The following is a 16,136-nucleotide window of genomic DNA, read 5'->3' as shown; positions in this document are numbered from 1 at the left end:
TGGTGGGGGCGGGGGCGTTGGGGGGCCCGCCATGCCTGAAGCCATTGGGCAGGAGGGAGCAGGGAGAGACGGCCGCCCGGCAGAGTGGGAGAGCCTCCCCAGGACCCCGGCAAGGAGCCAGGGGTCCGAGCCAGAATCCCTGACACCCCGGAGGAGCGAGGGCTGGCGCTCCGGCCTGCTGCCTCAGAACTGCCCCCCACAGCCCACGCGGGGCGGTCCGCAACCCCGGGCGCTCACCTTTGGGGTTGTAGCAGGTCTCGAAGACATGCAGCTGGTGTGGATTGTGTGTGAACGTAAACACCTTGATCATGGAGTCCAGAACCACCACGATCCTGCAGAGGACACACCGTCAGGGAGTTCTGGCTAGCCTGTGGCCTGGGGTCAGGGGGCTGCACCCCACGTGGCCAACCCACAGTTCAAGTCCGGGAGCTGGCTTGGCGAGTGTGTGTGCATGCCCAAAATCCTGAGAGGAATCCGAGCCAGAATCCCTGACACCCCGGAGGAGCGAGGGCTGGCGCTCCGGCCTGCTGCCTCAGAACTGCCCCCCACAGCCCACGCGGGGCGGTCCGCAACCCCGGGCGCTCACCTTTGGGGTTGTAGCAGGTCTCGAAGACATGCAGCTGGTGTGGATTGTGTGTGAACGTAAACACCTTGATCATGGAGTCCAGAACCACCACGATCCTGCAGAGGACACACCGTCAGGGAGTTCTGGCTAGCCTGTGGCCTGGGGTCAGGGGGCTGCACCCCACGTGGCCAACCCACAGTTCAAGTCCGGGAGCTGGCTTGGCGAGTGTGTGTGCATGCCCAAAATCCTGAGAGGAAAATGGAGAAGGAACTGCAGCAGGGCCATCCCCGGAGGGGTGTGTGATTTCTGAACTCACGCTGAAGCTCAGAACCAAGGGAAAAGCCACAGAAAGCACGGTCCTGAACCGGGGCCAATGCGAGCAGGCCCAGGACAGCAGGTCCCACGAGTCCGAGGCACCTGTGCAGCGCGAGGGCAGCCCAGGAGTGTCCCAAGGCACTAAGAAACGTTAGCACTGAACGCTTGGTTGAGAATAAGACCTGAGTAAAAGGGGCCAGCAGACGGAGTGGTGGCTAGGGCGTGGGATTCCCACAAGACCAATCGCAGTTTGAGTCCTAGGCCCGGCGGCCTGAAAATCATGCCGGCATTCACGTGTGCCAGGATCCCGAGAGAAGAACGGAGAAGAAACTGCTGTGGGTGAGTTCTCACTTTCCCTGCTCTCTGCTCTCTGGCAAGTGCACATGCCCCCTGACAAAAACTTAAAAAGTTAAAAATAAAAACAAATCTGGGTGAGAAGAAGTACAGCCCCGCCTGGCTCACGCACCAGGGCCAACTTTCACACTGTCACCACCAGAGCCGCGGCCCACACACACCCGTGTTCTTTATTTTAAGAGCGATTTTTGCTATAGGGCACGTGCGCTCACCACAGAGAGCGACAGAGAGTGAGAAATCACCCCCAAGGGGACGGCCGCACCATAATCCCTTCCCGTCTCTCCTCTCGGGATTCTGGGCGGCGCACACACGCACCCAGTGTGAGCTTTAAGCTGTCAGGTCCAGGACCTGAACCACGTCGACTACTTGGGCGTCCATTGCATCATCTGGCCCCTCCCTGACCAGCTGCCTGGTGGGCATTTACTTGAGAGGGAGCAGAAGATGGCACCCGGGGCGGGGTGGCCACGCACGGCCCTTCCCCTCCACGTCTCCTTCCCACGCGTGCGGTGTGCTCTCCAGCCCCGGGCCAGGGCGCCAACTGCGGCTGGTTTTCCTGGCCCCTCAGCCCGGGCCACAGGCCGCTCTGGACCCACTCCTGTCAGTGGGTGAGACTTGGCGTGCCTCCCACCGGGGCTCCCAGAGCTTCTGTTCCGCTCAGGCTGAAAACGGGACAGGCAGCTCTGGGAGAGCAGAGGCTCCCTGCGGGCCTGGGGCTCTCCCGGGTGCGGCCACGGCAGAGCCAGGCACACGGCACACGTGCCGGCCGGGGCTCGCACCAGGGGCCGGGGGCACTGTCCCGTGGACCCAAACCCGCCACCAGCTTCCCTCTCCCGTGCTGGATGGCGCGAGACCTGCCACAAACGGGGGAGGGAGTGCCCAGGCGACTCCCACCACCGCCCCTCTGCCTGCCTGGAGGCTGTGCGGCCCAGGGGCCCAGGGCTGGGCGCAGTGGGCCACGTGGGCACGGCTGCCCTAACAGCAGACTAGGCGCGCACACTGGCGCTCACACACTGCCCTTCCTGGGGAAGCGACCTCTGAAGGAAGCGAAGCTCCTCTAAGTCGCCGACCCAGACTCACCGATCACGCCGCAGCTTGACCGCCTTGACCTCCGTGGAGAACTCGATCTCGATGACGGTCTTCTTTTTCAGGTCATCCCAGATCATCACTGAAATGTCAGAAGGGCCGTGGCTGCGACCGTGAGCAGACGTGGGCCACACAGAGCCACCCTCACCCCACACCGCTGTCCCACCGTCCCCGCCGAGGCGGCACCCCAGACTCCCCGCCCTCCCCCGGCTTGACTGCGGGCTGCCCACTGCTCCCTCCATGCCTCCCCGCAGCCACAGTTGCAAGGCTGGCCCCGGCCTCAGCCCACCCGTCTCCCGCTCTGCACACGACTCCCACGCCCTGTCCCATTACTTCGGCACACGCCACCCTCCTGCCTCCAAGCTGCCACCTGACTGCCTGACCGGTCTTGGGCACCGAGGGGCTGGAGGCGGCCACTTCAGCCCCAAATGGCGTCCATGCCACATCGATGCTGAGGGACAGGCCAAGGCCAGGGCCCCCGACCCTGCCCCGGACAGAGACCCTCCATGTGCACCCACACGCCACATCCTCCGGCGGCAGAGCAGCGTCCACACTCCAACAGCTAGACCATCACGGCTCGCCCCCAGGAGGCCCCCAGAGCACGCGGAGCGCACACACGGACCACACGCCTATCCCAGAGAAGCCAGCTGAGATCAGAGGCCATGGTCAATGATGAGGGCCACGTCCTCGCTGGATGGTCCCACACCACGGACACGCTCTCAGGGCAGGGCAGGTGAGCTCCACCCCAGAGAGAAGGCCAGCAGGACTCAGTCACTGCCCAGTCACATCAAAGGCACTCGCAGCCCAGAGGCGGATCCGACCTGAAGCCATTCGACAGTGACACTGGATCCTGCCTGCTCCATGAACACCCCGTGCTGGTGAGCCTTGGAACCATGAGACCAGCAGATGGAGTAATGGCTGTCGCTGGACTCCCACGTAGTTGACCGCACTTCGAGTCACGCCAGGCATGTGTGTGTGCGTGCCCAAGACCCCGAGAGAATGGAGGAGAAGGGACTGTGGCATGGCCATCCCCCCGGGGGATGATTTCTCGCTTTCCATCTCTGTCTGTCCACCAAGCACACATGCTCTATAGCAAAAAATCTCTCTTAAGCAAGCAAATAAAAAAAAGCAAACAAACAAACAACTAGTTTCTTCGTTTGTGAAAAACAGGATAAAGCAATCCTGGAGGCTGCATGACAGAGGGAGCAAGGGAGCTCCGCTGAGCTACGGGCGCTTTTTCCGGCAGAGCAGAACGGAGCTGAGAGGAGAGAGAAGAGTTCTGGAATCTCGATTTTTTTTTTTTTGGTAAGATGGAAATTTAATCTGTAATTATTAAAATATTCAAGAGGTAATTTAAGTATTATTGAAAAATACAGGTTTAATCTTACAATGCTAAGCAGACCAAGTTCTTTTTAAAGATGGCCTACAGGGGCCAGCAGGTGGCCGGGGTGGACCAGTCAGAGCCCTCGCCCTGGCAGCTGGCATCCTCATTTCCCTGCCCCTCTCTAATGGGCCCATGTACCCTACAGCATATTAAATAATAAAAATAGTCATTCCCCAAACATAAAAGTAAATAAAAACTGCCTACAGCAAGAAACAATCTAAATAAGCCTGGATCTGATTTTTAAAAAATCAGATGGGGGACCAGCAGGTGGCATGATGGTTAAGTTGCTGGACTCCCAGGTGGCCAGCATGGTTCAAGTCCCAGACCTGATTGCGTGCCTTCTCACTTTCACTTTCTCTGTGTGTGTGTGTGTGTGTGTGTGTGTGTGTGTTTCTGTCTCTCTCTGGTCAAATTAAATGAGTGAATAAATACAATTTTTAAAAAAATTAGATGGAAGCTGACAGGCGGTGGTTAAGGCGATGGACTCCCACATGGCTGACCATGGTTTGAATCCTGGACCTGGCAGCTTGCTTTCTCACCTTCCCTGTATCTCTCTCTGATCAAATTAAAAAATAAAAAATTAAATTAAATAATCCTTTAAAAAAAGGGGGGCTAGTTAAAAACAATCAGATCAGGGGCTGGCATGTGGCGGGCTGGCATGTGGCGGGCTGGTTAGGGCCCTGGGCTCCCACACGGCTGACCCTGGCTTGAGTCCCGGACCTGGCAGCTTGCTTTCTCCCTTTGTCTCCCTCTCAGTCACTCACTCTGTCCCTCTCTGGTCAAAATTAAAATAAATAACTAAATAAATAAAGTTAAATAAAATTAAATTTAAAAAATCAGATCAATAAATAGCTTCCAAAACAGAAAGTGCCAGGCCCAGATGAAGGTGCTGGTAAATCGTAACTAACCAGCAACGGAAGGAATCAGTCTCCAGGGTCTCGTGCGGAGGACAGCCGCCGAGGGACACTCCTCGATTCACTCCCCGAGGTCGGAAGGACCCCAAGACCCCAACCAGACAGAGACGGCACAGGCTGAGGAGAACCACGCCACCTTGTGGACACCTGCGGAGAAGCACCTGACAAACCCAGCTTTCGCTCAGGGGAAAGCTCAACAAACCAGCCAGGTCCCAGCACCGGGAAGGACGCCAGCGCCAACCTTCTCGGCCGCACTCCCGGGAGCCTCACAGGCCCGGAAGCAGAGAGGGGTGCACTCCCCGGACAACCCGGGGCTGCTCACGCTGTCTGCCCAAGCGGGGCAAAACCCGTCGGCCCCAGAGGCTGCACACAGGGGCTCTCGGCAGCTTCACCGGAGCTGGAATCTGGGAGGCCTCAGGCATGTCCTTCGGGAAGGGTGTGAGCCTGCCGTGGCTCAGCCTGAGACGGTTGGCCAAGGCAGGACGTGGGGGCCCTTCGGCACTCCGGAAAGGCTGAAGCCTGCAGACGGTGAAGGGCACCAGCCATGCCGGGGGGCCGGGCCGACGACTGTGTGGCACTGACAGTGGACAGCCACCGAGCGTCAGTCCACACCCACCCTGACGGGGACGAGTGACTTGGCGGCCACTGGCTGCAAGTCTCCTGTGGTGTGGGGTCAGGGCTCCAGCTCAGCATGTTGCAACCCTGCATGGCCACGCTGGCTGGGAGAGGAAGGCTGCTCCTAGACTCTGCACTGCGGGGAACTCGGACTCTTTCCTCTGAATCTGTAAAATTTCTTTTTCATTCGTTTTTGGAGAGGATTTTCCTATAGGACAGGCACTCAACAGAAAGAGACAGAGAGACAGAAAGCGAGAAATCACCCCCCAGGGGGGATGGTCACGCCGCAATCCCTTCTCCTCCACTCTCCTCTCGGGATTCTGGGCACGCACGCACATGCGCCCGGCGTGAGTTTAAGCCACCGGGTCCAGGACTGGAACTGCAGTCGACTACATGGGAGTCCAGCAACATAGCCATTACGCCAACTGCTGGTCCTTAGAACTGTAAAATTTCTAAGATTTTACACTTCTAGGACAACTTAAATTTCTTTTTTTTTGAAGGTTTTTGCCATGGAGCGTATGTGCACACTGAAGAGAGGGGAAAAGTGAGACTCACCCTCTAGAGGGGATGGTCCTGCCGTAATCCCTTTTTTTTTTTTTTAAAAAGGAATTACTTCTTTTTTAAAGAATCACTTTGTGTGTTTATTTATTTTTAATTTGAGCCAGAGAGCGAGGGGGGGGGGAGTGAGAAAGCATGGCACCAGGTCCACGACTCGAGCTGTGGCCAGCCCTGTGGGAGTCCAGCACACCCCCGGGCCACCCGCTGCCCGCCCCACACCCCTGCCTCTTCCATCCTCCTCCTGGGGTTGGACGTACACCCCGGACCGGTGTGATCTTCACACCGCCGGGTCAGGAACTGAGCCGTAGTCTGCCACGTGGGCTCTAGCCCCTTAGCCACCACGCGCGCCATGCGCTAGCCCCACGTAACGCACGCCTCTACACCAGCACGAGTTACAGGTGAGAGGCTGGGTGGTCATGGCAGCCCCACCACAGGGAGCCAGGGAGCCAGCCAGCCCTTCCCTCCTCCCATCATGACCGGGCCAGGATGCCACTCCCACTGAGGCCAGACCCTGAAACCCTGGACTGCTGCAGGGCCAGGGTCTGACCTCAGCCTCCCACTGTCCCGCCTGGTCTGCGACAGCCCTGCTCCAGGGCGGCACCCCACCCAACCCCAGGGCAACCAGCCCTCACCTGGGCAGATCTCCCTCGTGTCACCCACGGCCTCGATCCTGCATCAAGCCTAGCTGTCCCCAATGGCAGGGTCTCGACCAGACCATGAGCCCAGTCCTGCGTGACCCACCCTCGGCCACCCTGGCCCTCGGCCTCCTTTCTGCCACCGCAGGCCTTTCCTAGAGAGCCCTAAGGCTGCCCCTCCAGCCCACGTCCCCCTCGGGCCTCACCTCCAGCACTCGGTGCTGGTGAGCGTGCCTCCCCTCCACCCCACCCGTGCACCGTGCTTCCAGACCAGCACATCCCCACACCCTAGGCTCCTCTGCCCGGCACAGAGGCCACCCCTGCCCACCCCAGCCCACTCTTCTCAGCGCCCCGGGACCAGCAGCTGGCTCCTGCGGCTCACAGGCTCAGCTATGGTTGGAGGGCACGACGGCCCACAGGCCATGTGTCTGCATGCATGCGCCCCAAACCAAGAGCCAAAGGGTTTCTGTCCCGCACTGCCTCCACACCAGCATGTCTGAGCCAGGGTGCTCAGGAGACACATGCCCCACGTGTGCTGCGGGCGCCCGCCTAGCTCCCCCAGCACTCCGGAAGAGCTTCCCAGGGACCAGCCCGCACACTTTCACCGGGCTCAGACTGCGGTCGCGCCGACGCTCGAGGGCCACTCTGCACGCCCAGACGCACCTTTGTTGGGGGGGTACTTCGGCTTCTTGCCCCCACCAACCAGAGCCAAGTAGTTGCAGCGGAACAGCATCTCAACGTGGCCTACTCCTCCTTCCAGAAACTCTGAAACAAGTTTGGAAATAGCAGTTTTTAGAAATTGGTACATATAACTTTTAATAAGAGACAAGACAGGCCGGGACCCCTCAGCATGACACGCTTTCCTCTTCCTTTGCACGAGGACACGTCTGGGGCAGCCGGGCCCCAGTGGGCGTCCTGTCATGGCCCCCGACCTCTCCTGCCCGTGTACCAGTCCCCCATCCCGTCAGGTCGGGGGCACGCCTGACACGCCTCTCTGAGCTATCGGGGTCAGGATTCGAACCCACTGGCCACGTGGGGTCCGATGCTCATAACCACCAGGCTACGGGAAAGCCCACAAACAACTTCTCTTTTTACTTTTTCTTCTTTATTGTTTTTAGAAGTGTTTTATTTACTTTTATTTATTTGCTTGCTTTAATTTGACCAGAGAGGGGAAATGAGTGAGAGAGATAAAGTGAGAAAGCAAGCTGCAAGGTCCGGGACTTGAACCACAGGTCAGCAATGTGGGAGTCCAGCACCCTTAACCACTACGCCACCTGCTGGCCCCTCTTTAAAAAAGTATTTAATTAATTTTACTTCTCGTTATTATTTTCTTCTGTTGTTGTTGTTGCTGTTTTCCAATTTGACCAGAACGAGAGAGAGGAGAGAAAAGCAAGCCGCCAGGTCCGGGACTCAAACCGCAGTCAGCCACGTTAAAGTCCAGTGCCCTAGCCACCACGCCACCTGCCCCGAACAACCACCTTCCCTCCAGACGGGGAACAGCCCCACAGCCTCTCTGGGTTAGCCCTGCTCCAACAGGGTGTGGCTGTGGCCCAGAGCCGACCTCCGAGCTGGCATGTGGCCTCCTCACCCCTCACGACACCGGGGCCTTCCTGCCGGCCGCACACAGCCCTGAGCCCAGCACTGAAGAGGGGCGAGCTGACGACCCAGAAACACCGGGTAACTGCTGACCGCTGACGGGAAGCCGCGGCCCACACGTGGATGGATTACCCTACCCCACAGAGAGGGGCGGAGAGGGGTGCAGACCTGCAGGACCCACTGGAAGAAAATGCCGGCAGGTGCTTCCTGACACCGAGCGTGGAGTGACGCTGGGGCAACACCAAAGGGGACACGGGTGGCCACAGCACAACTGACAGGCAAGGCTGCTGTGCCCAGGGGGAAGGCGGCCCACGAACAGGGAGAGACGCTGCCCATCTCAGGCCTGGTGCAGGGGTGCAGGGGTACCACAGAGTGTGCAGGGCCTTAAGCTCAACCAAGGAGTCAAATGACCCAAAATGACACGGGGCTGGCCCACAGCGCAGCAGCTAGGCACCAGCACTGGGCCCGAGCGCCCCTCAGCCAGCCGACAGCACACTGGGTGCATGTGTGCACCCCGAATCCTAGTGGGGAGGAGAAGGGCTGAGGTGTGGCCACACCGTGGGGGTCTCTGCCCCAGTATGGCCTGCTCTGTCTCTGGTCATATTTTCATAACAACAAATGAATTAAAGACCTTAACAAGTTAATCTGGCCAAGGATGTGAAGAGACATTTCTCCAAGCCGGTAAGCACAGAAGCAGAGCTGGGTCCCCAGGCGGCTCGGAGCCGGAGCAAGCAGGCTCGAGTAAATGCACGCCCTTTCCTGAGGGGAAGCCCGCCCCCCAGCTCCCCTCGCTCCCTCCTCCCCGCCTCGCTCTGCTGTGCACAGGCACCCTCCAGCAATAAAAGCTTTTGTTTGTTTCTTGAGTTTTTTGCCAAAGGGAGAGAGGACAGAGATGGTGGAGACGGTTAGAGGGAAAGCGAGACCGAGACCTGGGGGTGGCCACACCCCGGTCCTTCCTCGTTCTCTTCCTGGGATTTTGGCCACAAACGCACACATGCCCAGCATGAGTTTCAAGCCACCGGGTCCAGGACTCAAACTGCAGTCAGCCATGTGGGAGTTCAGCAACATAACTGTTACACCATCTGCTGGTCCCAATAATTTTTTTTTTTGAAGAACAAAAATAGGGAGTCAGGGAGAACCTACAGGTGACATACTGGTTAAGGGTTGCACTTAAAGTCCTGGGTCTAGTGACCTCAAGCTCATGCCAGGTGCCATATGCAACTGAGAGCCCAAGAGAACGGAGAAGTGACCGCAGCGTGGCCATGCCTCCAAGGGGTGATTTTTCGCCTTCTCTCTGTCTCTGTCTCTCTCAAGGGAGCACACTCGCCCTATAGCAACAACTAAAGAAAAAGGAAGCAAAGAGAAGACGCCTTTACGACCGCTAGAGAAAGGCACATCCACACTGCAGGGTGCGCGGGCTGGCTCCCTGACCAGCCGTCAGCCAGGGCGTGCGGGGCGGGGAGGCTGAGACAGGAGGGCCACAAGCTCGATGCCGGCCTGGGCGACACCGCCAGACACCGCTGGGGTGGGTGGGCATGGTGGTGCAGGCTGTGCTCCCAGCTGGGAGGTTGGGGCAGGAGTCACGTGGCAGGACCTGCTAGGAAACGCAGAACCACAGTGACACCCCACCCCGACCATCAGGGCACGGAGGACGCCACGCGTGACGTCTCCTACAGGCATGGTGCACGCCGCCAGACGGCCGCTGTGGACGTACACGGTGCGGCTGCAAAGACTAGAAACACATCAGGCGTGTGCACATACACGCCCCAGGTCCCAACGGGAAGGACAGATGGAGAGGGGCTGTGGTGCACCCCGCCCCACCAGGGACACGTTCCCCTCTCTGCTGAGCTCATGTGGCCTCTAGCCAAACAAACGCATGTGCACCACCCAATCCAGCAACCCCGCTTCTGGGTGTGTCCAGGCCCCGGGCAGCAGGGTCTCAAAGATGTCCGTAGGCCCCTGCTCACAGCAGAGAAGAGCTCACGGATCCCGAGGGTGCCGGTGCTCACGTCTGCAAGTCCCTGGGTCCCAGGGCCGCCCACACCAGCACAGCAGGGCTGCAGAAGCAAATGGAACAGGACACTGCGGGACACGGAGCAGGACACTGTGTCAGACACGGAGCAGGGCACGGAGCAGGGCACGGAGCAGAACACTGTGTCAGACACGGAGCAGGACACGGAGCGGGGCACGGAGCAGGGCACAGAGCGGGACACAGTGTTGGACACGGAGCAGAACACGGAGTAGGGCACGGAGCAGGGCACAGAGCGGGACACAGTGTTGGACACAGAGCAGGACACGGAGCAGGGCATGGAACGGGGCACGGAGCGGGATACGGAGCGGAGCATGCAGCAGGGCACGGAGCGGGACACGGAGCGGGACACAGTGTTGGACACGGAGCAGAACACGGAGCGGGACACGGAGCAGGACACCGAGCAGGACACCGAGCAGGCTCCAGCATACACCGAGTCCAGCAGGGAGCAAGGAGGGGGTCAGCCCAGCTTCCCGGGCCGGCCGCTTCCTGACCCTGCCAGGCCGCAGGCACACCTGAAGGGCAGCTCACAGCCCAACCGTGGCCCCCACACCGAGCCTCGGAGACGAGCTGAAACCAGGATGCAGGACGGACCGCTGCGGGCACCCTCTCCTCACCAAGCACGGAACGGGCCACTAAGAAAGGAACCACCGGTCCGACCACACAGCGGGAAACACACGCAGTTACCCCAAGCGCACGGCGGCCTTCGGCTGTGCATCAACAGGCGGGTCTGGCCCCACCCTGAGCTGCTCACATGGCCAGACCCGCACACACCACACCAACACACCTGTGTCCTTCATTACAATCCACACTCGGGACCAGGCTGCCCCACACACGGCAACGCCAGGCACGGCACGGGAAACAGCAAGCAGGGAACCGCGACGGCGAAGCGTGCACATGTGTGTGTGCGCAATTCTGGAACTCAGGTGCTTCTGGCCCCGTTCCTTCTTCAGGGTTTTGCGGCAGGGCACATGAGCTCGCCAGAGACAGACGCAGGGGATGGCTATGCTGCGAGCCCTTCTCCTCCAGTCTCCTCAGGATCGACAAACACGCACATGCACACATGTGTGCCCAGCATGATTTTCAAGTCACAGGTCCGGGACTCGACCTGCAGTTGGCCACGTGGGCTGCAGCTCCTTCATCTCCATGCCCGGCTGGTTCCAGCTCACGTCCACACAGAGTCAGGAGGAGCACAGACACTGCACCCACAGGTCACAGGAGCTGCCGAGTGGCTAAAGCCCCCGGAGCCGCTCAGCGAGGAGCACCGAGACCACAGACGGCAGACAGGCTGCGGCACCGGGTGGCCACGCAGTCGGCCTAAAACACGCCAGGCACATGTGCATGTGTGCCCGAAATCCCACGAGGAGAATGGAGAAGGGACTGCGGCATGGCCATCCTGGGGAGTGTGTGTGTCTGTGTGTGATTTCTCGCTTTCTGTCTCTGTCTCTCTGGCAAACGCGCACACTCTACGGCGAAAATCTCTCCAATAAATAAATAAAACCAAGATGCTTTATTTTTTTTTTTTTAATGTTTTGTTATAGGGTGTACGCACTTGCCAGAGAGACGGAGGTGGGGGGAGTGACAAAGCACACCCCAGGGGGATGGCCACATAGCAATCCTTCTCCCTCCAATCTCCTCTCAGGATTTTGGGCGGGCACACACATTCACCTGACTTGATTTTCTTTTTCTTTTTTTTGGAGAGGTTTTTGCTATAGGGTGCATGCGCTCGCCAGAAAAACAGAGACATAGAGACGGAAAGCGAGAAATCATCCCCCGGGGGGATGGCCACACCGCAATACTTTCTCCTCCATTCTCCTCTCGGGATCTTGGGCACACACGCACACACGTCCGGCGTGAGTTCAAGCCACCGGGTCCAGGACTCGAACCGCGGTCAACTACATGGGAGTCCAGCGACATCGCCATTACGCCAACTGCTGGTCCCGACCTGGCATGATTTTCAAGCCACTGGCTCCAAAACTTGAATCACTGTCGGCCACGCAGGATCCAGTGTCTTAACTTCTGCACCACCTACCAGCCCCATAGTCAAGCTGTTTTAAAACGTTGTGCATGGCCAGCAGGTGGCGTGGTGGTTAAGGCGCTGGACTCCACCTGGTTGACTGCAGTTCGAGTCCCGGGCCTGGCAGATGGCTTTCTCTCTTGCTCTCTGGTAAGCACACATGCCCTATGGTGAATTAAATTACTGTAATAATGAATATGAATTAACTTTTAAAAATGTAACCACAGTCATCCCTCAGGAGGTGGACACTGGTTCCAGGACTCCCAGGGGGGAGCTGTTGTAAAGATACTCAGAGGACAGAAACTTAACTAATGTGGTATTAAAAAGGGCCCCCGGGCCGGCAAGGGCATGACCGTTAAGGTGCTGGATGCCCACGTGGCCGGCCACATCTGGAGCCCTGGACCCAGAGGCTTGGCAATCATGACAGCACGTGTGCACATTTGCACCCAAAGTCCCGGGAGGAGACGGGGGAGACGGAGCCACAGCATGGCCACCCCCGGGCAGGGGGCTTCTCGCTTTCTCTCTCTAGTGAATAAACAAACTCTACAGCAAAAAGCTAAAAGAAAGGTAGGCCACCCTGGGCACCCGTAGAAGGCTCCCGGTACCTTTATCAGAACACAGACATGGGGCCAGCAGGGTGCGTGGTCTCTCACAGGGCCGAGCACGGTTCAAGGCCTGGACCTAGTGGCTGGCTTTCTCACTTTCCCTCTCCCTCTCCCTCTCTCTTGCTTTCTCTCACGCTATCCCTCTCCGGTCAAATTTAAATAACTAAATAAAGTTAAATAAAATAATTCTTTAAAAAAGAAGAAAAGGACACACACACAGATACGGACACAGGCATGCACGCTTGCTCTACCGCTGTACGGCGTGACGGGCCAACTCAGGACTCTGCAGAGAACCCCCCAGCAAGAACACCTCGGCAGCTACGGCCCCCACGCCCCCAAAACCACATGTTAAATAAACCTGCACACCTCAAGGATTTCTGTAACTGGCAAGAGCGCACGCTCTTGTCACACAGAACCTGAGGCCCACCCGGCACCTGGGAGCTCCTAGCCACCAGGTTACGAAGCCTTCGTAATACGTGAAGACTGGGGCTTGGCTGTAAGAAATTAACTTCCAGGAATAAAGCTCGTATTCTAGAGCTGCACCAAAAAATCTCACTTGAAAAAGTTTGCTGGCACGGTGCTTAAGGCACCGCACTCCCACATGGTCAGCCACAGTTCGAGTCCTGGATCTGGTGGCTTGCTTTCTCACTTTCCCTCTAGCAAGCATACATGCCCTACAGAAAAATTAAATAATAATAAATAAAATTAAAAAGAAAGTTTCCAATACCAAAAAAAGCAGGACACTGGAAGTCCCTGATGAAGGTTACCAGTTGCTCAAATGGAAACAGCCTACCCAGAGAACCAGGAGCCAGGAGACCCTGCAGAACCTCTGACGGACGGCAAGCGGCCCTAGCCCTGAAATTTAACAAGTGCACTGAAGAAAACCAAAACATCAACTCCAGGGAGAAAGGACTTTTCTCTTTTTTGGCAATTTTAGGAGATTTTTATCAGCAGTGTGCTTTATTCTCCTCATGGGGAAGGTCCAGAAATGCCCAAAGTTTAAGTTAATGGCGTAACGGCTGTGTCGCTGGACTCGCAAGTGTGGCTGAAGTCCCGGACCTGGCGGCTTTTACCTCTAGCCAGACGCATGTATGTGTGCCCAAGATCCCGAGAGGACAATGGAGAAGGGACTGTGGCGTGACCATCCCCCTTGGAGCAATTTCTCACTTTCCCTTTTTGTCTGTCTCTCTGGCTAGCGCACATGAACTATGGCAAAAAAACTAACAAAAAATATAAATACACCTTGTCCTCCCAAACAGCGCCAGCCAGGGCGGAAGACAGGAAGAGACGTGAGCGGCTCCCGCTGCACGGTGACCTGCCCCCAGCAGAGCTGCAGGTCCTACTCACTTCTGGAGACAGCCGCCCCACCTGCGGGACCAAACTCGGGCTCCCTTCAGCCGGGGCCACGCCTTACCCTGTTTCTCCTTCTCCTTCAGCGGGTCGGTGTTGTAGACGCGGAATCCGTTCTCCATCCCACATGCGAAGCACCCTGAAGCAGAGAAAGGTGTCACCCCAGAGTGGCCAAAGCAAGCTGTCTGTGGAGACTGGCCCAGCGTGGCACTCCTGCAGACGCTCAAACCACACACCACGCCAGAGCGTGAAGCCATGGTCCCCACATCCCAGAGGACAGCTTCTGTCCGTGGTTCGGCGCAGAGAAGCGACTATGGCCTCGCCCGTGCCACGTCCCCACGGCAGGGCCCTCCTGTGGGCAAGGCCTCTGCTCCTTCAACCCCGGTCCGGAGCCCGGAGCTGCTTCTGCAGCCTGTCCCCACGGCATTTCCCGAGCCTGTGTGCCACTCCTCTAATGGTCCTGGGGCGGCGACGGCCAGCCTGAAGCCATGTCCTGGCGGGTGGCGAGAAGCAAACGAGCCTGGCTCCGGGGCCGGGGCAGGCGGGGGTGGAGGACTGCTCCTCGTCGCCTTCGGGTGGGGGTTTCCTGGAAGGAAGTCTGAGTCCTACCACGGCACTGCCCGCCAGTACAGCACCCGGAGCCAGCACGAGCCCCAGTCACTACCTCCACATCACGCGGCACGGCAGTGGCCGACGAAGGCGCTGTTAGCGGTGACTGAGATGACAGACGTGAATGCCAGCGCCCGGGACCTGGACTTGCGACTTCCTTCACCAAATGCAACCCAGACACACGCATCTCCTTAAACGCGGTCCGGCTACAGGGTCACACGCAAGGTCGCCACGCCTGGTTCCGCACAGTGGAACACAAAGGCCCTTACATCACACCTGCGGGCTCAGGCCCCGTTCCGTCAGGGAGCCACACCTTTCTGAACACGGAAGGCACGCCTATGAGCTTGGTCCAACTTACCTATAAACCTGCGGGGTCTGGACAGATCTGAGGACCCACCCTCCCACTGGCCCATTTGCTCCGAGGTGTCAGTTACCTGGGCCAGGAGCCTGGAACCTGCTTTAAAGTTTGAAGTGCTGTGTTACCACCTCTCAGATCCCCACCCAGAGAGTTCTGCCCTAGTGTGCACTCGTGGGAGGAGGAAGACAGCAAGAAACCACCCCCGGGGGATGCTCACACTGCAATCCCTTTCCAGTCTCCTCTCGGGATCTTGGCACACGCACACCAACAGTCCCCGGCGTGAGTTCTGACCGCAGTCGACTACGTGGGAGTCCGGTGACAACCACTGTGCCATCTGCTGGGCCCAGAAGTGCCCCTTAGTGTCCCTGGAACCTGTTAAGTGGGGCTTGAGCTCTGGCTGCGGGCAGGAGACAGCACGGGACCCAACTTCATCCTCTCTGGCTACTACGGCACCTCCTCCAAGCAGTGAGCCCGGCCTGTGGTTTCCGCCGGACACTTCTGTTCTCCAGAGAGATGCTACATTCACCCATAAAGCCACGAGAAACAGGCACTCAACCTGGACATAAGACACCTGGACGCTTCCCGAGAGGAAGCCCAGACGGCCAGCAAACACGCCGTCAGGGAACCAGTCAGACACGGCACGGCCCACTCCACTACGTCTCGGCAACGAGGCCAGGCAGCAGACACAGAGCTGGGCACCTGCTGTGGGATGAGGGGACAGGAGCCTGGGCACCTGCTGTGGGATGAGGGGACAGGAGCCTGGGCACCTGCTGGGAGACATGCAGGTGGGACCTTGCACTGTTGGGAGCCGTGCCCGCAGAAGTGACAGTGTGGCCCACCCAGACGTGCCCCCAGGGGCCTAGCAGCATCACGGTGGCAGCAGCGGGGACCTGAGACCTTCCGAATGTCCCCTGCCGTGGGACGGTAAGTGACGGCAACACGTCCCAGAGAACGGGAACAAGGCAGCTGGGCCAGTCCAGAGCAGGAAAAGGCGACGCTGACAGCTGTCAGGTGGGCAGGGACAGGGCAGCCAGACAGGCCAGCTGCTCGGCCGGGAACACGCTGGCTGAGCTCGGGGACCCCCTTGGGGCTGTCTCTGGACTCCCACGGGAAGCCCCAGGTGTGGCACGGCCCGTGGAAGCGCCCCGC

At 58.7% G+C, this 16,136-nt stretch overlaps 1 protein-coding gene across 1 annotated transcript in view; it reads right to left on the bottom strand.

The window, feature by feature from the left end:
* The window catches only part of WDR45B (WD repeat domain 45B), a 49,356-nt gene that overhangs the window by 9,757 nt on the left and 23,463 nt on the right, over positions 1-16,136 (bottom strand). Inside the window, exons 3-8 of the mRNA XM_027770824.1 lie at positions 15,205-15,287; positions 15,064-15,086; positions 14,085-14,159; positions 7,087-7,188; positions 2,312-2,399; positions 587-681 (exon numbers count right to left, since the gene is read on the bottom strand). Of these exons, the coding sequence (XP_027626625.1) occupies positions 587-681; positions 2,312-2,399; positions 7,087-7,188; positions 14,085-14,159; positions 15,064-15,086; positions 15,205-15,287 (466 nt within the window). The remainder of the gene's footprint in view (positions 1-586; positions 682-2,311; positions 2,400-7,086; positions 7,189-14,084; positions 14,160-15,063; positions 15,087-15,204; positions 15,288-16,136) is intronic.

Source organism: Tupaia chinensis, unplaced genomic scaffold (assembly GCF_000334495.1).
Source record: "Tupaia chinensis unplaced genomic scaffold, TupChi_1.0 Scaffold000159_1, whole genome shotgun sequence".
NCBI lineage: Eukaryota > Metazoa > Chordata > Mammalia > Scandentia > Tupaiidae > Tupaia > Tupaia belangeri.
Note: the sequence above shows the minus strand (reverse complement) of the source record. Positions and strands in the feature narration are given on the sequence as shown.